The 22,887-nt window shown below is 49.8% G+C and overlaps 1 protein-coding gene across 1 annotated transcript in view; it reads right to left on the bottom strand.

Moving 5' to 3' along the window:
- Positions 1-439: 439 nt before the first annotated feature.
- KCNH3 (potassium voltage-gated channel subfamily H member 3) overlaps positions 440-22,887 on the bottom strand; it is a 73,137-nt gene continuing 50,689 nt past the window's right edge. Inside the window, exons 6-15 of the mRNA XM_080994451.1 lie at positions 18,818-18,975; positions 16,628-16,835; positions 14,722-14,988; positions 12,083-12,282; positions 8,656-8,905; positions 7,576-7,790; positions 5,515-5,798; positions 4,302-4,405; positions 4,097-4,164; positions 440-1,547 (exon numbers count right to left, since the gene is read on the bottom strand). Of these exons, the coding sequence (XP_080850577.1) occupies positions 945-1,547; positions 4,097-4,164; positions 4,302-4,405; positions 5,515-5,798; positions 7,576-7,790; positions 8,656-8,905; positions 12,083-12,282; positions 14,722-14,988; positions 16,628-16,835; positions 18,818-18,975 (2,357 nt within the window). The 3' untranslated portion in view covers positions 440-944. The remainder of the gene's footprint in view (positions 1,548-4,096; positions 4,165-4,301; positions 4,406-5,514; positions 5,799-7,575; positions 7,791-8,655; positions 8,906-12,082; positions 12,283-14,721; positions 14,989-16,627; positions 16,836-18,817; positions 18,976-22,887) is intronic.

A 22,887-nucleotide genomic window follows, 5' to 3' on the forward strand; every position in this document is an offset into this window, starting at 1 on the left:
TATTAACGGTTTTAAGAAAAAGGAAACAAACTTGCAAGACGTTTCCGTCTTGCGAAGCAAGCCCATAGGGAAAATCATCTTGTGAAGCAACTCAAAAAACCAAAAACCCTTTCGTTTTGCGAGTTTTCCGTCTTGCGAGGCATTCGTCTTGCGAGGTACCACTGTATATCGCTGGTGGAACTGCTGCTGCTCCCAGTGGCCTGATGTTGAAAGCAGCACTGGTGGCAGAGAGACACAGGAGCGGCGTTGGTTTCACCCATGATATACCGCTGGGTGAAGCTGCCGTTGCTTTCTGCCCCTGGGGGATGTATCGATACGTCAGCCAGGCCTAGTTAACACGCCACTTGTTCACTTTATCACATTCACCCCCACTCACCCCTCCCTTGGTGTTGAGGACAATAAACCCCAAGCAAGAGTAATTAGCTAGTAAACTATGAGGTCAGAGTCCAAAACGTACCTTTATTTTATAAAACGAGTGCCCGCCCAGCCCCAGTGCTGCAGATGGCTAGGAAAGTCCTCTGCCCTCCCACCAGAGGAACAGCATGCACAGCGGGATTCACAATCTTATCTCCCCCGCCATCCCATGGCTAACAATCAAAGTGCCAGAAGAAAGAAGAGAAGCTAAAACTGGGGTGGCTGTGTACATATATATATATATATAGTTGCATATTTCAAGCATCTGAGTTTGAAATGGATGTATTTTCCCGATCCAAGCAGGATAGGTCCAGCTTCTGTGTCTTGCTTTTGCTCCAGCCTGCTGCAGAGAATTCATAAGCTTGCGTTCCAGTTCTTTCTTCCCGTCCCTGTGTTGACAGCTGCTGCAGCCCTCTCTTGAAATGCCATATGGGGGCTTTTCGGCTCCTCTCTCCCCCCCCGCCCCCAAGCAAGTTAGCACCCAGTATTGCAAGACATTCCCCCCCCCCCAATGTTTTCCAAAAGCAGACTCACAGGCCCGTGCCTTCCTCCTCCGGCCAGCAGGGGGCGCCGCACACAGACCCATCATCCCCAGTACCAATCAGCACCATCTCAAGGCTTGAGGAATCGCAGGCTTGAGTCCTGGAAGTTTTGGTTTCCGTGAGGCCCGTAGGGTCTGTGGGGGAGCAAGCTCGGGAAAGGGAGCTCTCTCTTTGGAGCTGGCTTGGCAGCTGCGCGTTGCTTCCTTGGTCCTTGGATCCGGGCCCCGCCGGCGAAATGGGCACCGTCTCGGAGTCCTTGCCCTGCCCCCGTGCCCAGTACATGCCGGGCCAGGGCGAGCTCTGTCCGGCCGGCGGTGCCCACATCCACTGTACCCTGCCACAGGCACCGTTGGGACAGGGGGCGGGTGGGACGCTGTGGGGACAGAAGGCGGGCGGGAGTCCTGTGTCTACTCGGAGCGGACTTAGCAGAGGCGTGGCAGGAGTAGCATCTGCATGAGGAAAGGGCGCGTAGGCGGAAGGGTCGGCCCGCGAGTGCGTCGGCGTCTGGGAGAGAAGGAAGAGCTGCACGGCCTGGCGAAGGGAGTGCAGGCCTTCACGCATTTGCTGAACCTGCCCAGAGAGCTCGGCCACCTGGGAAACGAGACAAGGAGAAACCGGGTGAGTATTAGCAGCCTCTGTTTGCTTATACTCTCCTCTTGGGCGCAATAGCAACCTGGAAGTGGGGTAGGGCTTCGGCCATACAGTCGTACCTTGGAAGTCGAATGGAAGCTCCTGCAGCCAATCGGAAGCCCCGTCAGACATTCGGGTTCCAAAGAACATTCGCAAACCGGAACACTCACTTCCGGGTTCGCGGCGTCCGGGAGCCAAGGTATGACTGTATCTGGTTTTCAACATTGTGATACATCAGCAGCTAAATACTGCGATACATTCCGGACATTGTGATATATTGGTGTATCTTGGCTGCTTCTTCCTCCCCACCTTAGGGAGGAAGCGCCCATATCTCTCCAGTGCCCATACCTCTCCTAGCGGGCGCACAGTTTCCTAACTCCTGATTCCAGGAGGAAATACATAGCCCACCCTCCTGCCTGAAGGCAGCCACGTGGCAGTAGCCAAGTACACAGAGCATGTCCATTTTCACATGGGCGGGCCACCTCTTTCTCCCAGGAGGCCTGCCCATGTGAAGGCAAATGAGGCAATTGTGTCAGCTGGAGGAGGGGGGCTTGAACAGCTGATAAGCAGGCTTGCTTAAACTGCCCGCTTCTCAGATGATCAAGCCCCCCCCCCTCGCAGGTTAAACTGCTCCACTGAGAGAAGCGCTTTGACGAAGCTGCCTGCCAGCTGCTTCTGAGTCTCTCTGGCACCAGAGGAGCATCTGCTGTTTCACCCGTGATATACTACTGGGTAGGCTGGGCAATAGATCCGAACTTAAGAATGGAAAGCGTAATGCTGGTGGTCAACAAAAGGTTTAAAGACTCTCTCAAGGCAAATTTTAAAAAATGTAGTACAGTGGTACCTCGGGTTACAGACACTTCAGGTTCACACTCCACTAACCCAGAAATAGTACCTCGGGTTAAGAACTTTGCTTCAGGATGAGAACAGAAATCGTGCGGTGGCAGCGAGAGGCCCCATTAGCTAAAGTGGTCCTTCAGGTTAAGAACAGTTTCAGGTTAAGAACGGACCTCCGGAACGAATTATGTTCTTAACCTGAGGTACCACTGTATAAACACCAACAATTGGGAAACACTGGCGTACAAGCGCTCCAGTTGGAGAATAGCCTTTACCAAAGGTGTCATGGGCTTTGAAGACACTCAAACTCAGGACGAAAGGGAGAAACATGCTAAGAGGAAGGCACGCTTGGCAAATCCACACCGTGATCAACTCCTGCCTGGAAACCAGTGTCCCCACTGTAGAAGGACTTGTGGATCCAGAATTGGCCTCCAAAGTCACTTACGGACTCATTGTTAAAACCATGATTATGGAAGACAATCTTACTGAGCTACGAGTGATCGCCAAAGAAGAATATCGCCCAGGACCAGTATGGGAGGGGAGACTGCAATGACAGCTTCACTCAGCAGTATATCGCTGGTGAAACCACCACCGCACTCTGCCCTGTAGAGGGAGAAACAAGCTGTATCAGCGAGGTGCCAATACAGCTTGTTCCTCCCTCTTTAAACTGCTTGGCTGAGGAGCACGCTGCTGCCCTTGCCTCAGCCAAGCAGTTTTACGGAGCCCACGGCAAGGAAGGGGGCTCCGTTAAAGTGCTCCCCCTTCCCAGCTGAGACCCCCGACCCTGCTTGCACATGAGTAGAAGCAGAGCTGCCGCCTGGCTGCCTTTGCTAAGGTGGGTGTGCTGCGCCTTTCCTCCCAGAAAGACAGAGCCCATCCTCCCGGTGGAAGGCAGCCAGGCAGTGTAGGGACTTGTTGATGCTGCTGGCAGGTCCACTGCTTGCCAGCAGCCCCTCTCCGCAAGGTGCAGATAGGGTGGCTTTGCACCCCACACCTTGTGGACTTTGCCTGGGAGGGTGGGCTGCGTCTTTCCTCCTGGGGTGAAGGACACCTGCTCCCCCCAGACGAAAGAGGCAGTGCACCCGTACAGGCGAAGGCAGTCAAATGCACAGGACCTGACAGACTCCCACCGCTTGGTCAGTCTTCGGGGAGTGGGGGGCAAGCAGGCAAGGTAGCTCACCCACCCCCTACAAGCGTTGGGGGGCTTGGGGCAGGAGCTCTTCCATCCCCCAGCTGAGCAGCAGCCTGGGGCCAGCTGTATTGGCTGCAGCCCACGAGGCACTGGAGTATCCCTAACCTTCGGCCCTCCAGATGTTTTGGACTACAGTTCCCATCATCCCTGACCACTAGTCCTGTTAGATAGGGATCATGGGAGTTGTAGGCCAAAACACCTGGAGGGCTGCAGGTTGGGGATGCCTGGGTTAAAGCGCCTCAGCTCCCGCTGTGAGAGCTGTGGCAGTTTCCCCAGGCACCTCGCCGGCTGCGGCCAATGCAGCTTTTTTCAACATCAGGGTTTATTGCCATTTGGCTGGTGATAGTTGAAAGCCCTACTGGCGGGTGAAGCCACCATCACGGTCTGGCCCTCATACCAGTCCTGGGCAATGTATCAATACATTGCCCAGGCCTATATATGAACCACTTTAAAAAAAAACAAAAAAAACCAATAACCTTACCGCTTGACGCAGTTTCTCAATGGTGTCGGCACCAGATAGCTCTGGGGGGATTGTGAGCAGGCCGCTGTCTGTAAGAAGAGAGGCGGACTGGTTTAGCAAAGGCATGGGAAATGAAGCCCACAGGAGCTCACTGACTTGTGTGCTGCTACCACGTTTTCCTAATTATCATGCCTTGTTCCCTGTAAGGCCATGCAGAATGGTTTACCTGTGCCAGGTGAAGGGCTGCTGTAGTCCGGGCCCGAATGACCGAGGCGGAAACTAAACATGGGTTTGTCGGAACCGGATCCGTCTTCTATGCCGTCTACAACCCTTCAGAGGGAGATAGGAAGGGGGGAAAGAGCAGCTCAAATACAGCCCTAGGAGGATGGAATTCTATACCCCAGATCCCCAAGCCTGTCCCTACGGAGTAACCAGAAGACTCCAATAAGCTTACATTCCAATAATGGGACAGAACACATTGAGAGGGGCAGGGCGGGTTCTTAGGGGACCAGTGCCGCAGGTGGCTCAGGTATGCCAGATGGGGACTAAGAGCACATGGGCAGCAGATGTTTCCTGCAGGACAAAAACCCTTCCATGCCCCCTCTCTGTGAGAACTCAAATGCTGGGAACTCTCCATAGAAGCACGTTATTCATCTGTTATACTGTATCAGTCACATTTTACACTGAAGCGTCTCAAAGCAACTTACAGGATAAAAATAGAAATAACAGGGATAAAAATAACAAGGAACATTAAAACCAAATATAAGAACAGCAATAAAACAAAACCTAAATTGTGTGTCTGTTTTTGTGTCTAAAACAACTCCTACCACCCCGCTTCATGCCTGTGATTTCTTTTTATTCTCGTCCTTTAACTGGTTACCCTCCATATTAAAGACCAAAGGGCCTGGGTAAATAGAAGTATTTTGCCTGCAGTTTGAAAGCATACAATAAGGGTGCCATGCATGCGTCCGAGGAGAGGACACTCCGTAAGTTGGAAGCCACGACTGAAAAAGCCTGTTCTTGTGTCCTCACCCTCTGCAACTCCCTTGGAGACAGCCCACTGAGAAGGGTGTCAGATTATGAATGCAGTGTCCGGATTCATGTTGGGAGAGATGGTTCTTGCAGGTTCTGAGCTGCCTGTGGGTTTTATAGGTCAAAAGCAGCACTTTGAAATAAGCCTGTAGACTAATTGGTAGGCGTTGCAGTCATGCCAACATTGCTGTTACACCTGCAGACCATCTTGCCCTGATCAGCAATCTGGCTGCTAAATTCTGCACCCGCTGCAGTTTCAAAGGCAGTCCCACATATAAGACACTGCAGTAATCTTACCCAGAGATTGTCAGAGCCTAGACAACAAGCTAGGCTATCCCACGCCACTGCCTGTGTTCTCCATTCAACTGCTCTGTTCATCTTCTTGTCTGTCTTTGCGTGCTCCTTACCTGGGGCTGAGGTCTGGGGGGCCACTGCAGGGAGCTGTATGTAGCCGCAACGCCGTGGGACGTGAGGAAGTTTCAGGAGGTGGGTGGCGTGGAAAGCCTGGCCGTGGCGGGTGATTGCTGTGGCCTCCAGCGGAAGAGGGGAGCAAGGGGCTGGAGGGCTCGTCCACAGCCTCTGTGGGCAAGCACGGAGTTCTGCGGCGTGAAGGGAACGAAGTATCAGAGTCCTTCCCCAAGGTGGAAAGCAACGCGGTGGGTGCCCTGTTGCTCAGCGATGGGGTCTCAGCCTGCAAAGGAAGGAAAAGCAGGTGCAACCTTTTTCTGTTGCCGCATTTACAACCTGCTGCCTTCTCTGAATTGTCCCCTGCAAAAGGGGGAAATGATTAGACACTGACCTATAGAACATAAGGCAATGAGATGATTCTACAAGAGAGATGCATGTGCAAGAGAAGCCCAAACCAATTGTGACTTTCTCTGCATTTGCACGCAGCAGAATTCTTGCATCCAGGAGTGACATTCATTGCAGTGTTTACGCGGGTTTTCCACTGACCTGACATACATGTGGATATTAAAAACCTCTTCACTTTGAACAGAGCCTTCCATCTTTTGACTAGACGAAGACCAGTTTTGGAGTCCTCATAGTGAGGCTACAGTTGCCAACTATATCCAGAAAGAATCCCTGGTTCATTTACTACATCCACTTCTTTCAGGTCAGTTCCAGACTGGGCTCTGGGCCATCCATTGTGTTAGGTCCAGAATCAATCCAGATTGGGCTCAGTACTGCCTAGAGATACATCTAGGCCCACAGTTGATCAGGGGCTACAGTTTCCCCACTGCTGAGCTGCCACCTTCAATCAGATGAGTTCTCTCTGTGTGTTACGTGCATGTATGTTGTGTGGGAGACGGCAGGGAGTGGAGAGTACAGCTCAGCAGAGCAGGAAAGAGGGAGCCCACTGCTGCTGGGCAAGAAAGCTCCCCTTTTCTACTAAACAGCATGGAAGCAAAGCAAGCTGGCTGTGGAGAAAGGGAACACCCTTGCTCAGTGCACAGACTGGAATCCAAGCAAGTAAGATGTGTATGTGCATGTATGCAGGCATACTTTGGCTCTGACCACTGCTGGTATGTGGCCTGCAGACACACTTTTGTGGGGCGGTGGGAAAATTCCTTATGCTATCTAGGCCGTGGCAATGCAGCAATCATATCATTGCTACCGTTGCTCTCATGCCATGGATGCAACCCTGCATCCCCATTTCTCCCCAGAAATTGGGGGTGCCAGGGTCAGAGAAGAAATGGCTGAGAGCTCAGCTAATGGTATAAAAGTGGTAAATGCACCAGCTGTGCTAGGTGTGTCCAAGCAAGCAGGAACTAGGTGAACTCGCCTCTCTAATTGTTACCACCTTCCCCAGATGACCCAATGTTGCCAAGGAGGCTGGTCCAGATACAATCTAGGTTAACCTCCTAGACACCCATCAGACTCCTAGGAAAGTAATTTATTAGCTCTGGATTGTTTCTGGAGTGGGTGCTGAAGAGTTGGCCAGTCGTATCTGAGGCTGCATCTGGATAAATGCTTTCTAGGTTAAGTTGAAAGGGCAATAAGAACAAAGAGCTCTGCCTAATGACAGTGTCACAAAGGGGTGTCTCCACAAAGCCACTGTTTTGTAGGAAGAGTTCAAGTGCATATTGGAAAACTAGGTTTGCACAGTTATAGTGGTTTTGGGGATTCTGTCACCAATCTGCTTTTTTTAAAAAAGAATTGGACATTATGCAGTTTTGAAAGCAACAGGAAAATGAATTGAACAACATGGAATGAATGAATGACTAAAAGGCAGGCATGTAAACATCCCACAAGCAAATCAGAATAAATGATTGTCATATCACAGATCAGAACAAATGCTCAGTAAAGACCCAGACACAATCCAACCCTTTGTGCAAGCAAATCAGGATGAATGATCAATAAACAGGTCACATTGAAGGGCCTTAGTGCACCCACGACCCTTTCAAAGGCATTTGTTGCTTACTCCTTACAGTGCTTTCCTCCCTGTTGTAGCTGTTCTTTCCACTCACCTGGAAGCTGCTGCCTCCGCCCAGGTTGTAGCTGAGCTCGCACGGGAGCTCGTGGCGAAATTTGCTGGCAAATTCTGGGTAGAGCTCCAGGCTGGCGAGAAGGCCAGGCAAGCTCAGGCACTGCAGGTCACAGTAGGTGAGGCCCCGCACGTCTGCGTTGGCCTGGACCGCTTCCTCCCTGGATGAGATGTGGCAACCGATTAGGTCCCCCTTACCTGAAAGAACGAAAGGCAATTGGTGAGATCCAACTCGCAAAATAGTACTAGCCGCAGTTTTGAATGAGGCACCTTCTCCCTTGGCATCAAAAGGTCCGTCGAGCTAGTTCTGTGGAACCCTGTTGCGAGGGTGGTGGTGCACACCTGGGTCTGCCAACCTGCAGCACCTACCTGGATTGACTTAGCAAGAGAAGCAGGGTGCTGGTTTTCAAAAGGAGCTAAAGGAACCCCCAAACTGCAAAGTGGCATTGGCAGGGCTTAAGAGTTGAGGACACAGAACAGAATGGGAATCTGATCTTCATCTTTGGGGTGGAAATGTTCCAGTTGTTTTGGCGGTGTATAAAACTTCAAGATGCTGTTGCGGAGTGATATGCTTAAATTTCCCCTCCATCTAAAAACTTTATTATTATTTATTGAATTTATATACCGCTCTATACCCGGGGGTCTCAGGACAGTTCACAGAATAAAATCAAGATATAAAACCACAAAATACCTAATAAAAATAAAAACAGCAACCCAACACCCACCCCCCAACACACACACAAAACTCACATTTTAAAAGGGTAAATCAGATCAACTAAAGGCCTAGTTAAAAAAGAATGATTTTGCCTGGTGCCTAAAGGAGTACAATGAAGGTGCCAGGCAAACTTTCCTGGGGAGAGCATTTCACAGATGGGGAGCCACTGCAGAGAAGGCCTGCTCTCATGTCAAGGAGAAGACCCTAGTCTGAACCTTTGGTTTTCCACATGCAGCAGCTCTTAAGCAGAGGAGTCTACCTGCCTGTTCCTCCCTCCCAAATGCCATCAAATATCCCACCCCTTCTAGGAGGGAAGAGAAGGGGCAGGAACAAAAGAGGTCCCCGTACCTAGGATGGCGAGCACAGTGCCGTCTTTGAGCACCTCCATGGAGCCTGAGCAGACAAGGTAGAGGGCCTGAAGGGCATCCCCGTGCCGGATCAGGTACTCCCCTGGCGTGCAGAACGACGTGCGGACGCTGAGCGAAAGGGAGCGCCGGCAGCCCCGGCTGGCCCCCTCAAAGAGGGGCAGCTGCAGCAGCTCCTTGTGCAAGTGGAGAGCGATGTCTGCGCGAAGCTCATCTGGGAGGCTCTGCAGCAACTGGAGGGAGGAAAGGGAGACAATGGTCACGGTGGCAGCATCACAACTGGTACCATCATCAACACGTGGACTGGTGGTGCACTCCCCATTGCTTTTCCCCAAAAGCACATCACAAAAGTGACGGAAGTGAGAGAAGAGAGTCTGGGCCCAAACACCCTCCATCGCCACTAATGGCAACCGAGTACATAAAGTTCAAGTGTAGAGACCACATCACAATGGAGGACAAAATGAAAATTACAGAGTAGATTCTACGGTTTGTGGTCTCTTACCATAGTGACTTCCTTCCCTCCCTCCTTCCTCCTTCCCTCCCTCCCTCTTTCTCTCTCTCTCTCTCTCACACACACACACATTCCTTCCTTTCTTTCTTTCTTTCTTTCTTTCTTTCTTTCTTTCTTTCTTTCTTTCTTTCTTTCTCCCCCCCCCTCTCTCTCTCTCTCTCACACACACACACACCCCAAGTCCTCCAAATGGATGGCCTCTATGGCTCTACCCTTCAACCCCAGCTTTTGGAAAGAGTGATTCAGCCCAAGATTTACAAGGAGCAGCAGATCTTTCCTCCTGAATGCAGAGAGTCAGTGTAAGTCAAGATTAGAATGCAAGATTTGGACTGGGGTGGTCTGGATCGAAAGCCTCCGTCGTTCCTCATTGTGGGGCCCACAGCCAGTCACACAACCCATTGCTGATACAGTCACACCTTGGTTCTTGAACGGAATGCATTCCAGAAGTCCGTTCAACTTCTGAAAACGTTAGAAAGCCAAGGTGTGGCTTCTGATTGGCTGCAGGAGCTTCCTGCAGCCAATCGGAAGCCGCGGCGGGCGTTCGGGTTCCAAAGAACATTTGCAAACCGAATCACTCACTTCCAGGTTTGTGGCGTTCGGGAACCAAAACGTTTGATTTGTAAGGCGCTCGACAACCAAGGTACGACTGTACACGGCGTCATGACTCGTGAGGATAACACCTTCTACATTGCTTTGAATCCCTTGGGAGTAAGGATGGGATGGCAATGTGGCAAAACAAACATACTGTTTAATTCCACCTGCATCTGCTACGTTTCTATCTGAGCTCAGAGATAGTGCGGAATTTTGCAGTGGGCACCAAACAGCACCTGACGAACAATGGCTTGTTTTGTTTTGAAACAGGTTTCAAGCCCGTATGCTTGAAAAGATACGGGAAGGTTTTGTGAAACCTCGTGTACCTTAGCGGAAGCAGTTTCCACTGGCCAGGACACTGCTGCTGCTCTTCCCCTCTCCATGACCAGCAGAAAAAAACCACACAAAAACCCAGCACACAGGCTTGGCTTGATATGAATGTCTTACACAAGCCGTGGAATTCAGCTGCTCATTTTGATGTCTCCCGCCTTCTGTTTTAGCACCATGTGCACACAGCTCTTCCCACACCCAAGCGATGCTCCAGAATACCAGTTGCTGGAAGCCACGGGAAAGGGAGAGAGAGAGCTCTTGTGCTCAAATCCTCCTCGCTGGTTTCCCACTGGCATCTGGGTGACCACTGGGAGGACAGGATGAGGCACTAGATGCAGGGCTCATCTTACATCCTTGGGAAAAGGTCTCACAGGTGTGCTTCCCTTTCCTCCTCCCCACCAGGCTCTGATAGGCCAGTTTGATACAATGGACTACCTTCTAGCTCAGTGATTTTCCCAAAGTCGGCAGTGGGATTCCCTAGGGGGGCACTAAGAAGCAAGGGGGTAACAAGGAGACGCTGGTGGTGTAAGTGACTACAGTGGTACCTTGGGTTAAGTACTTAATTCGTTCCGGAGGTCCGTTCTTAACCTGAAACTGTTCTTAAACTGAAGCACCACTTAAGCTAATGGGGCCTCCCGCTGCTGCCGCGCTGCCAGAACACGATTTCTGTTCTCATCCTGAAGCAAAGTTCTTAACCTGAAGCACTATTTCTGTGTTAATGGAGTCTGTAACCTGAAGCGTATGTAACCCGAGGTACCACTGTATAACACTTTGAAAAGCTGGCATCACTGGATCAAGTGAATAAATGAAATAATTTTAACTGGATTTTGAATAAATGCGCAATTGTTTCTGTGTCGAATTTTATTATGCTAGCCTCAGTGGGTCGAGCAAACAGCTCTTCTGATTAATGGTTGTTGTTTTTTTGTTTACAGGGTAGGGAGTGCTGGGGAGGAGCTCAAGGAACCAAGCCCCCCCCCCAAGTTAGGGAACCATTGATGCAGCTGTTCTGCAATGAAAGATGGTCAGAGGGGAAGATTCTGAATGGAATGCAAGGTTTGGCACCCCCAAACTCAGCCCTCCAGATGTTTTGGGACTACAACTCCCATCATCCCTAGCTAACAGGACCAGTGGTCAGGGATGATGGGAATTGTAGTCCCAAAACATCTGGAGGGCTGAGTTTGGGGGTCTCTGGTTTAAGGTTAAAGCACTGACAGTGTGTAGGACGACGAGGGCGGATTTCAGCAAGGACTGGGGGTGAGCAAACATTTCCATTAGTTTATGCTCGCCTACTCTTATTTCCTTGCCCCCTTAATAGCCAAATCACTTTTTCTATGCATTCATTGCTATGTCACTGTATTCCACTCTTCCTGTCATATCTCAACCCCCAGAAAAAACCCCAAGGGTTCAGCATGGCACATCATGCCCCTTGCCCAATTTTATCCTCATCACAACTCTGTGAAGCAGAGAGTGAAGGGGACTATGCCACTCCCCTGAACTGCATGGTGTCCAGGAGTATAGCCTTGGATTTGATTTTAGGAAGCGTTCAGCAGAACAGAAGGCTTTGCCGGCGTTCCTGAGGCACTTGCGCACTGCTGAGGTGCCCTAATCTACTTCCTCACCAGCTGTTCTCCCTGTCTCCTCCCAAACCCCTGCCCCTTGGGTGGGAAAGCTTCTGGGTGGGAGAGCCAGTGTGGTGTAGTGGTTAAGAGCGAGAGACTCGTAATCTGGTGAACCGGGTCCGCGTCTCCGCTCCTCCACATGCAGCTGCTGGGTGACCTTGGGCTAGTCACACTTCTTTGAAGTCTCTCAGCCCCACTCACCTCACAGAGTGTTTGTTGTGGGGGAGGAAGGGAAAGGAGAATGTTAGCCGCTTTGAGACTCCTTAAAGGGAGTGAAAGGCGGGATATCAAATCCAAACTCTTCTTCTTCTTCTTCCTCGTGGTTCGGGCCCACACCCCACCCAGGCTTCCCGCCTCACCTCACGAGTATCGATGCCGTTGCTGGCGCTCCAGGTGGCCTGGAAGTACTCCAGCATGCGCTGCTTCAGCGGCGGAGGGATGCGGTGGATGCGGATGTAATCGCGCAGGTCACGCGTGCGGCTGTGGTAGAGGAAGCGGCGCGCATACATGCGCTGGATGATGGCGGTCACGTTCCCGAAGACTACTGCGTGCATCAAGGCTGGGGGGGGGAGGGAGAGGAGAGGGAGGAAAGCGGCGTCAAAGGTAGTCCACCAAACATGGAGCAGAATGTCCCCTCTGCCACCCCTTAACGTGGGATAAATGTTTACCCTGTTCTGCCCACCTGTGCAAAGTCCAAGTATTATATGTGACCTAAAAGCACAAGCAAGACATGGCGGCTAAGACACTGGTCTTCCCCGCCCTGCCTTTCCCTGAACAAAAATCCATTGACCTGCAACCTACGTACATTGGCTCCCAGTATGTTTCCGAGCACAATTCAAAGTGTTGGTGCTGACCTTTAAAACCCTAAACGGCCTCGATCCAGTGTACTTGAAGGAGCGTCTCCACTCCCATCGTTCAGCCCAGACACTGAGGTCCAGCTCCGAGGGCCTTCTGGCAGTAACCTCACTGCAAGAAGTGAGGTTACGGGGAACCAGGCAGAGGGCCTTCTTGGTAGTGGTGCCTGCCCTGTGGAACGCCTTCCCTCCAGATGTCAAGGAAATAAACAACTATCTGACTTTTAGAAGACATCTAAAGGCAGCTCTGTATTGGGAAGTTTTTAATGTTTGATGTTTTCTCGTGTTTTTAATATTCTGCTGGGAGGCACCCAGAGTGGCTTGGGAAACCTAGCCAGATGGTAGGGGTATAAATTTATTACTACTACTACTACTACTACTACTACTACTACTACTATGCAGGTTGCAGAATTCTGAGGTAGTAGAATGTACCTCTTCAGGCTGCAGGTGGTGGGTCACTTTTTTGAAATGTCCCCCCCCCCACAAGCAGGTAATTAAATTCCCTGCAAGTAATTTTTTAAAAAAGGAGCACCACTGTACTAGTTTTCTACTTGCTTTGGTGCTTTTCACATAAAAAAAGGTAAAGGGACCCCTGACCATTAGGTTCAGTCGTGGCCGACTCTGGGATTGTGGCGCTCATCTTGCTTTACTGGCCAAGGGAGCCGGCAAACAGCTTCTGGGTCATGTGGCCAGCATGACTAAGCTGCTTCTGGAGAACCAGAGCAGTGCACGGAAATGCCGTTTACCTTCCCGCCGGAGTGGTACCTATTTATCTACTTGCACTTCAACGTGCTTTCGAACTGCTAGGTTGGCAGGAGCAGGGACTGAGCAACGGGAGCTCACCCCGTCACGGGGATTCGAACTGCCGACCTTCTGATCGGCAAGTCCTAGGCTCTGTGGTTTAACCCACAGCGCCACCCGCGTCCCTGCTTTTCACATAAGGGAGCATTAAAAACACAATTTCTCCCCCCCCCCACCTGCAGCGAAAAGTAGTACAGGCCATTCCACCACCTCAGAAGTTAACCCATCTCACTCCAAGCTCATTCTGCTGCATTTGCAGGCCTCAGTAGAAACAGAGCTGCAGATGAGACCCTGTGCCGCGTATTTCTCTCTCTTTTTAATCCTCCTGGGGGTGAGGGGGAACTGGCTTTTCACCTCCAGTTCATTAACTTTAGCAGAAGCTGAAGGTATTCCCTAATTTTGAGACCGCTCCACAGTGCACAGAAACAGGTGCTGGGTGCAGAAGCCAGCATCCCGAGACTTTCTGCTTTCGTTTTCTAGGACAGCAGGCATGAGTGCAGCAGGCCTTGGCTAAGCTTGTGGACATTCCTGTCCCTGTCCAAGAATGCCACAAACTCCCAACGCTTGGGCCCACCTGCATCCTCCTTGCTGATGGTTGGCAAGAGTGGATACTAACCGCAGGTCCTCACGTTTCCCCCTTCTCGTTTATTTCCTACCTTCTTCCATCTAAGGACAGTGGGTTGGTGGGATCTGATGTTGGACTGCAACTCCCATCATCCCTGGCCATTGATCATGCTTGCTGGGGCTTGCTGGGAGTTGAAGTCCGACAACAGCTAGAGAGAGTTTGGATTTGATATCCCGCTTTATCACTACCCTAAGGAGTCTCAAAGCGGCTAACATTCTCCTTTCCCTTCCTTCCCCACAACAAACACTCTGTGAGGTGAGTGGGGCTGAGAGACTTCAGAGAAGTGTGACTAGCCCAAGGTCACCCAGCAGCTGCAGGTGGAGGAGCAGGGAATCGAACCCGGTTCACCAGATTACGAGTCTATCGCTCTTAACCACTACACCACACTGGCTCTGGCCTGTATTGAACCGACCATTTTTAAGAACTGGGGCCGTGAAACTACCTTCCTGCCGTAAGGGAAGGTTCTCAAAACACCAATACTGCCTTGCTGCTGGGTTTTTGGGACAGCACCAAATTAAAAGCCGTATTTATAGAAGGCGCTTGCCCCGTGGTTGTCATGATAACCAGATTGCCCAGGAGCTACGAAAAGGGAAACGAGGAGGAAGAGCAGAATGACATGTTGTTGTTGTTTTCTTTTTTTAATAAAACAACAAAACAAAACCTGCCGATGCTCCTCACTCCCAACCCACTGCCGCCCCAGGCTTAGGGCCTTACTCACCCCCCACCAGCATGGTGCAGATGGAGAAAATCTTCTCCGAGTCGGTGTTTGCCGACACGTTGCCAAAGCCCACACTGGTTAAGCTGCTGAGGGCGAAGTACAGGGAGGTGATATAAGCGCTTCTCAGTGAGGGGCCCCCTAAAAGCTCCCACGTGCTGCCATTCAGAGCCGGGCTGGTCCCGTTGGCGGAGTCGTCCTCAGCGCTGCTGTTCCTCTGAGCCAAGTAGTAGGGTGTCTCGAGGCGACGGGCCAGCTCCTGCAGCCACCCTGGGAGGAAGAGGAAGGGGGAAAGCAGGTTATTAGAAAGATCCTCTCCTCCTGAAAGCTAGCTGGTGAAAACCTTCAAAGAAACCAAGGATCTGGAAAAGGGTTAGCATCATTTAAATGTGTGTGTGTGTGTGTGTGTGTGTGTGTGTATAGTGCTGGAGGAGACTCTTGAGAGTCCCATGGACTGCAAGAAGATCAAACCTCTCCATTCTGAAGGAAATCAGCCCTGAGTGCTCACTGGAAGGACAGATCCTGAAGCTGAGGCTCCAGTACTTTGGCCACCTCATGAGAAGAGAAGACTCCCTGGAAAAGACCCTGATGTTGGGAAAGATGGAGGGCACAAGGAGAAGGGGACGACAGAAGACGAGATGATTGGACAGTGTTCTCATAGAATCATAGAGTTGGAAGAGACCACAAGGGCCATCGAGTCCAACCCCCTGCCAAGCAGGAAACACCATCAGAGCACTCCTGACATATGGTTGTCAAGCCTGTGCTTAAAGACCTCCAAAGAAGGAGACTCCACCACACTCCTTGGCAGCAAATTCCACTGTCGAACAGCTCTTACTGTCAGGAAGTTCTTCCTAATGTTTAGATGGAATCTTCTTTCTTGTAGTTTGGATCCATTGCTCTGTGTCCGCTTCTCTGGAGCAGCAGAAAACAACCTTTCTCCCTCCTCTATGTGACATCCTTTTATATATTTGAACATGGCTATCATATCTCGAAGCTACCAGCATGAGTTTGACCAAACTGCAGGAGGCAGTGGAAGACAGGAGTGCCTGGCGTGCTCTGGTCCATGGGGTCACGAAGAGTCGGACACGACTAAACAACAACAACAAGCCCCCACTGAATTCAGTTGGGCTTACTTCCTGGCTAGCATCTCGTTCATTTAAAAACACGAGGTGGGGGCACGAGATCCCTGCTCATCGTTATCTCTGCAAACGAAAATTGGGCAGCGGAGAGGCAGGGTCTGTTTCCTTTCACTCGCTTTGGTTTTTTCCAAAGTGCCAGGAGAAGTTGGGATCTTCAGGCAAGCTCCACAGAAATGCACGAACAGCCCCTTTCCCTCTCTTGCTAAAAACAACGCAGTGCACAGAAGAGCCCAAAACATGCCCAAAAACAACCCCGGCAACATCAGTTGCGCCAGCTGGTTATCAAGGGGAAAAAATATTGCTTGCTTTTTTAAAAGTGACGGGGGGCGGGGAGAGGAAAAAGGTGTGCGTTTGTGTCAGTAAATCCCACGAGATCAAGTAAGCGAGGGGCTTGGGAGTGATCTTCCGACTATGCGCCAAGTGGCAATAAGCGCCGCATTTGGAGCACCGAGGCTCCGCCCGCTGATTGTCAGGATCCGAGTCCCAGAAGATTTGGCAAGGTAAAGGCAGCGGTTGCTTGCTAAGCCTGCCGTCACGCAGTCCCAGGAGTCGGGTAGACAACAGTAATTATAGGAGAACTCATCGCCCCCAAAGTGAAAGCGAGCGTGCGCGCCAGGACTATTATTTATGTGGCATCTGCAGCATCGGTTTGCATGCACGCGTGTGCACGCACCCACATGCACACACACGCGTGCACGCCCCCATTGAGTCGCACAATGCTTGCTTATTTGGCGGGAAGAGCAAAGACCAAAAGAAAAACAACCACTCACCGATCCCCGGCAGCTGAGAGGGGCTGCTCTCGACTTCGCGCTGCCCGATGAAGTACCAGACGCAGGCGACCCAGTGCGCCAGGAGCGCAAAGACGGTCATGAGGAGGGTCAGGACCACGGCGCTGTATTGCGAGTACCGGTCCAGGTTGGGCAGCAGCCGCAGCAGGCGCAGGAGCCTCACCGTCTTAAGCAGATGAGCCCCGAAGTACTGAGTGGGGTGGGAAGGAGAGGGAAAAGGAAAGAGAGAGAGAGAAGTTGCGTCAACTTGCATTGGCCCCTCGGGCGCGGGGGGAGCTGCAATGTGGAGGGCCGGGGTGGGAATCGAACCACGGAAGAAGAGGAGGTCCTGGAGGGCTGACGGAGGGGAAGTTGTGGGGCGGGGTGTGATGGGCATAGGTGCCAACTACCTGGGGCCCTGGGTGCCCGAGCACCCACAAAATCTTCCATCAAGGGAACAAGCACCCACAAATTTTGGTGCCAGGGCAAAGCACGCTGCGTGGCATGCATGACCCCAGGCACCCACGGCTGTGGGGGCAGGTTGGCGCTCCTGGTGATGGAAGAAGGGATCCTCAAGAATGGGGCTTCAAGCAGATGTGGGTGGGTGGGTGGGTGGGGGTGGTGAGCTTGCCCCTTCAGAATGCATCTCCCTCTGAATTAAATGCAAGTTCGGACCTTCCAAGTGTTCCTGTTTTCCAGGGATGTCCCTAATTTAGAGAAGCCATCTCTGTTTCTGATTTGATCCTGGAATGTCCTTAGGACGTCCCTATTTTCATTGGAGAAATGTTGGAGGGTATGGAGTTATCCGACCCCTGAGCCGTCTGAAGGCAATCCTGTACAGAGAATGTTTAATGTTTTACTATGTTTTTATATATGTTGGAAGCTGCCCAGAGTAGCTGGGGCAACCCAGTCAGACATGTGGGGTATAAACAGTAAAATTATCGTTGTGGAATGGGATGTCCCTATTTGCATTGAAAAAATGTTTACTATCTTTCCTCCCAAAATTTAAAGCATGACTTTTTGGGGGGGGGGGAGTAAGGAAAAGGATAACAATAAAATATATGCCAGGTCTGCTAATGAATTAGCTTAATTAGCTAAACAGCTTTAAAGTGCATCACACTTAGATTTAGGTTTTTACCGTTTCCGTCAAGACACCAGCCAACAGCCCAAGTGGCCGTCTCATTATCACATTTCTGGATATAGGCCTGCCACAAACTGGGAGGTCATCTGAAAAATGGGAGGGGGGGCATGTGGCTGGGTGGGTAGAGCTCAAAACTGGGTTGGAGCCCAGGTAGCAGGACAGCCCCCTAGGAAAGGGGAAGCCCCCTGTCTTTGTTTAAGAGTGAAGAGTTCCATAGGAGCAAAGGGAAGCTTCTGGCTTAGCGCTAACAGCAGTTTTGAAGTGGGGAGGGGTTTTAAGCAGAACCGCACCATGGAGGGGGTGGGGAAAAAGGAAACTTGCCTCCCGACATACAATATTTGCAGTCCTGCTTGTCCTCCCACACACACAGCGCTGAAGCTGTTATGGTTCGAAAAACAAAAAACAGGTGCATTCCAGTGTATTCATGTTTTTAACATCGTGTCTGGGCAATCACCTAAGAATCTTCAGCAAGCTGGTTTCTTTTTATCGTTGTATTAATGTCTCCCGCTGAGGAGGCCGTACATCGCCACAGAGGTGACTCTACCAATCCTATCAGGCCATTGCTGAGCTTGGAAGGGCATGCCAGCTTTTCCAAACTGTTTAAGCCCAGATGCTAGTGATTATTAGCCCTCACAGGACCCTGAAGTGTGTTTCAGACAATGTTGATAACTTGAATCAACTGTATGATGCATTAGCGTGGGCTATTTTAATTCATGCCTGGGGTGAAGAGCACCTCTGAGCATATACAGAGTAGATTTCTCTCATGCCAGATGAATCACGGTTCTTGTAATCCATAGGGACGGAAGGCATGACTTTGCTGCAGAAACATATTCCAGCTTTTAGGTTTTGTTTTTGCTTACATGTAAATTAAATGTTGAGGGAGAGAGACAAGTCTCAGGGACTTGTAGGAGAAAACCCCAAACCCAACTAGGTTGTAATACCAGCTTTGCCCAGCAAAATGGCACCAGGCACCAGCGGGAGATCTACAGGCAGCTGCAGACTTCAGCCCTTTTTTTTGCATCCTGTAACACAGCGCATCACCAAAAACTCACCACATTGACCTTGAAAGCATAGAGGAGGTCGAACGGCAGTGCTGCTATGAGGTCCAGTACAAACCAGCGGGTCAGGTAATGCAGGAAAATGGCATGAGGGTCAAATACCACCTGCCCTGACTTGCTCACAAAGGTGGTGCGGAAATTCAGCACGATATCTGGAAAGAAAGGGCAGAAATGTTAAGGAGCAAGTCCGCAGCAATTGCACCTGTGGTTGCTGTTGCACTACATTTCCCATAATTCCTGACCGTTGGCCATGTTGGCTGGGGCTCATGGGTGTTGGAGTCAAGCAGGGCATGTTTCCCCATCACCGCTGAGCTAGACTATGGTTTGCGGTGAAGCTAAATGGAAATAAATAAAGAAACACAGCTTTAATCGGGATTGGCTGCCTCCTTTCTGTGAGATGTAATCCACTGGGAGCAGTCAAGTACAACATTCCTTGTAATGCTAGAGAAGACATGCAAGGGAATGTTTGGTCCAGCCAATCAAAACTTCCTGTTTCTGTTCCTCCTGGCTGGAGCATCCTTCCTTTCGCATGTGATAGAAGGTGGGCATGACCTAACCTGTCCAAGTAACAAAAGGACGAGTCACGCAGCACACCTCGCTCTTATTCTTCATTTGACCAGCTTCTAGCTAGGACTGCTCTGCTAGCTTCCAGCTAGCCAAAGCACTGGGATCATTCCTCCCTATGGGGTAGATCCACATGTACATATTTGTAACTAAGTCTGCCTTCAGGGATCACACTGTGCTCTGCCTGATCATGAGTAAACCTTCCTTTTGTTACTTATCAATAAGACTCTGGTGTCTTTATTCTTTTAAGAGGGATTCAAGGGAGCTTACCAGGAATGTACGATTCAGTCTGAGACAAACTGAACTGTATATTAGTGAGAAGCTCACATGAGCCTGCAACCAGCTATCTGCTGTGCATGTAAAAAGGGGAATGTAAAAAGGATATTAATAAACAATATATCCTCTCCTGCCACCCTGAACATTCCCACACTTTCAGCTCAAATGCTGAGGAAGGCATAGGAGCAGAGGCTGTGGGCTGAAAGGCACCATGAATAGTAAAGGAGATGGCTCTGCCTTAACTGCTTCACCTGATAAATGGGAGCAATTAATGACTGCACACTAAAGTGTTGTATTGTGTGTTCGTTCGTGTGTGTGTGTGTGTGTGCGCGCTCTACCAATTGACCTATCATTTGATGACTCAGAAATGAATGTGAAGACAATGTCTGTTGGAAATTACTGAATTGAGGTAATGTGAGGCAATGTGAGCTATAAAGGCGCCTGCTGGTTGAGGAGGCAGTTTGCTAGGCAGAATCTCTGCCTGATGTTGTGATATAACAACAACAACAACAACAACAACAACAATTTATTATTTATACCCCGCCCATCTGGCTGAGTTTCCCCAGCCACTCTGGGCGGCTCCCAATCAAGTGTTAAAAACAGAACAGCGTTAAATATTAAAAACTTCCCCGAACAGGGCTGCCTTCAGATGACTTTTAAAGAGAAGATAGCTGCTTATTTCCTTCACATCTGAAGGGAGGGCATTCCATAGGGCGGGAGCCACTACCGAGAAGGCCCTCTGTCTGGTTCACTGTAACCTCACTTCTCGCAATGAGGAGGGATAGAGGAGGGAGGGAAACTTTTACACCTTTGCATGTAAGCACTAGGAGGTAGTGTGGCAGCACTTAAACTTTGGAACTGCCTGAACACTGAGATCAAGCAGGCGCCTTCACTGTATTATTACTTGTGCCTGCTAAAGGCATTTTTGTTTAGGGAAGCCTTCCCAGATATCTAGAATGCTGGTGTGCTTTTCAGTTTATTGTGGGTTTCAGTTTATAACGTATTCAATACAGTGGTACCTCGGGTTAAGAACCTAATTCGTTCTGGGGGTCCGTTCTTAACCTGAAACTGTTCTTAACCTGAGGTACCACTTTAGCTAATGGGGCCTCCTGCTGCCGCCGCACAATTTCTGTTCTCATCCGGAAGCAAAGTTCTTAACCTGAGGTACTATTTCTGGGTTAGCAGAGTCTGTAACCTGAAGCGTCTGTAACCCGAGGTACCCCTGTAGTTTGTTTTACTTGCTAGGATTTATAAAAAAAATAGTTTTATAAGTTTTGTGTCTTTGTTTCTCAATTTGATCCTTTTACATGGGTTTGTATGTATTGTGGTATTTCAGGCAATTTGACTTGCCGTTGTTTTTATTGATCATAGTTGAGTATTTATTGTAATTGTTAAGAGTGAATTTCTGTTTATTATTTGCTGATATTCTGAGAGTTAATTTTATTGCATACTATTATATTCTAATAGACTGTTGCAGATGGCTGATTACTGTCTTCCAAAGCAACTACTCTATTCCCTAACTTAAAAATGGAACGTGTTATGCTGGTGGTCAACAAAAGTGGTTTAAAGACTGTCTCAAGGCAAACCTTTAAAAATGTAGTATAAACACTGACAACTGGGAAACACTGGCCTGCAAGCGCTCCAATTGGAGAACAGCCTCTACCAAAGGTGTCATGGGCTTTGAAGACACTCAGACTCAGGACGAAAGGGAGAAACGTGCTAAGAGGAAGGCACGCTTGGCAAACCTTCACTGTGATCAACTCCCACCTGGAAACCTATGTCTCCACTGTGGAAGGGCGTGTGGATCCAGAATTGGCCTCCACGGTCACTTACGGACTCACTGGTAATACCAATCTTACTTGGCTATGAGTGATCGCCAAAGAAGAAAGAAGAAGATATAAGTCATTCCATTTTAAAGTTATGTTTTATTATGACTTTTTGTATTGGATCAGATTATTATAAGGTGTGTGTTCTTTGCTGTATATTTTGTTGCTATAAACTGCCTTGTGTATAGTACTATAGAAAGGAGTTATACAAATTTAAAGTGAAATGAAATGAAAAGTAATAATTATATAGTTTTAGTTTTTTGTAAACTACTTTGAGGGTGTTTTCTCCCCCCGCCCCAATCAAGCGGTATATAACTTTTACGAAATAAACAAATGGAGAAATCAGCCACGGTTGGCAGCTGGCAAGCATGGCACCGCGTATCGCATTGCTTCTTTGTTGCCAAAAGTCTGGTATCTGTTACACACACACACACATGTGAACAAAGCCATTTTGCTTCCTGAACCTGGCAGAAGGATCCTGACATCAGCAAAGGTGAGCGGATTCAGTCCCTTGCAAAGCAAGGGTTTAACAAACAAAGGGAACTCCGTATCCGTATAAAAGTTAAAACAAATCACACAAGCTGGATACAGGAACAGGTCATATTGTGAATATAGTGGTACCTCGGGTTAAGAACTTAATTCGTTCTGGAGGTCCGTTCTTAACCTGAAACTGTTCTTAACCTGAGGTACCACTTTAGCTAATGGGGCCTCCTGCTGCCGCCACGGCGCACGATTTCTGTTCTCATCCTGAGGTAAAGTTCTTAACCCAAGGTATTATTTCTGGGTTAGTGGAGTCTGTAACCTGAAGCGTCTGTAACCTGAAGCATCTGTAACCTGAGGTACCACTGTAAACTTTTTCTTGTGGATTAAAAGAGGCTGGAGATTTTGCAAATACTGCTACTCAGTCAACCACGGTGTGCTTACCTAACACTGACTGCGGAGACCTCTGGCTCCACCTCCCAGGAAAGGGTAGGAACCAGGAGCTTCCCCACCCTCTCCTCAGCCCCTGTCTCCCAGAACCAGAAGGGAACGGAAGAGAGAAGAGCAGAGGCAGCTTCCATGCGGGCATAGCCTCCGGTGGCATGTGCGCAGCCCGTTGGGGGAAGGTTCATAAACTGCTGGAGTGGTCCTCAGTTGCTGCAAGTGTTACATGAAGCATGGACATGGGAATAGCTGCCTAGACTCTAGACTGGCGTGCGTGGGTATTCGGAGCCGCGGAAACAGTGGTAAGTGTTCATTCTTTGACAATGAAGAGTATGTATGCGATGACAGCCGCACGGATGCTACTAGCCCAGAGATGGAAAGAAGATAAAGCACCTACCAGAGAAGAATGGCAAATTAAACTGTTGGATTATGCTGAAATAGCAAAACTAACCGGAAAGCTTGGGAACCAAGAAG

The sequence above is a fragment of the Podarcis pityusensis genome, assembly GCF_964106645.2.
Source record: "Podarcis pityusensis genome assembly, chromosome: 2".
Classification (NCBI taxonomy): Eukaryota; Metazoa; Chordata; class Lepidosauria; order Squamata; family Lacertidae; genus Podarcis; species Podarcis pityusensis.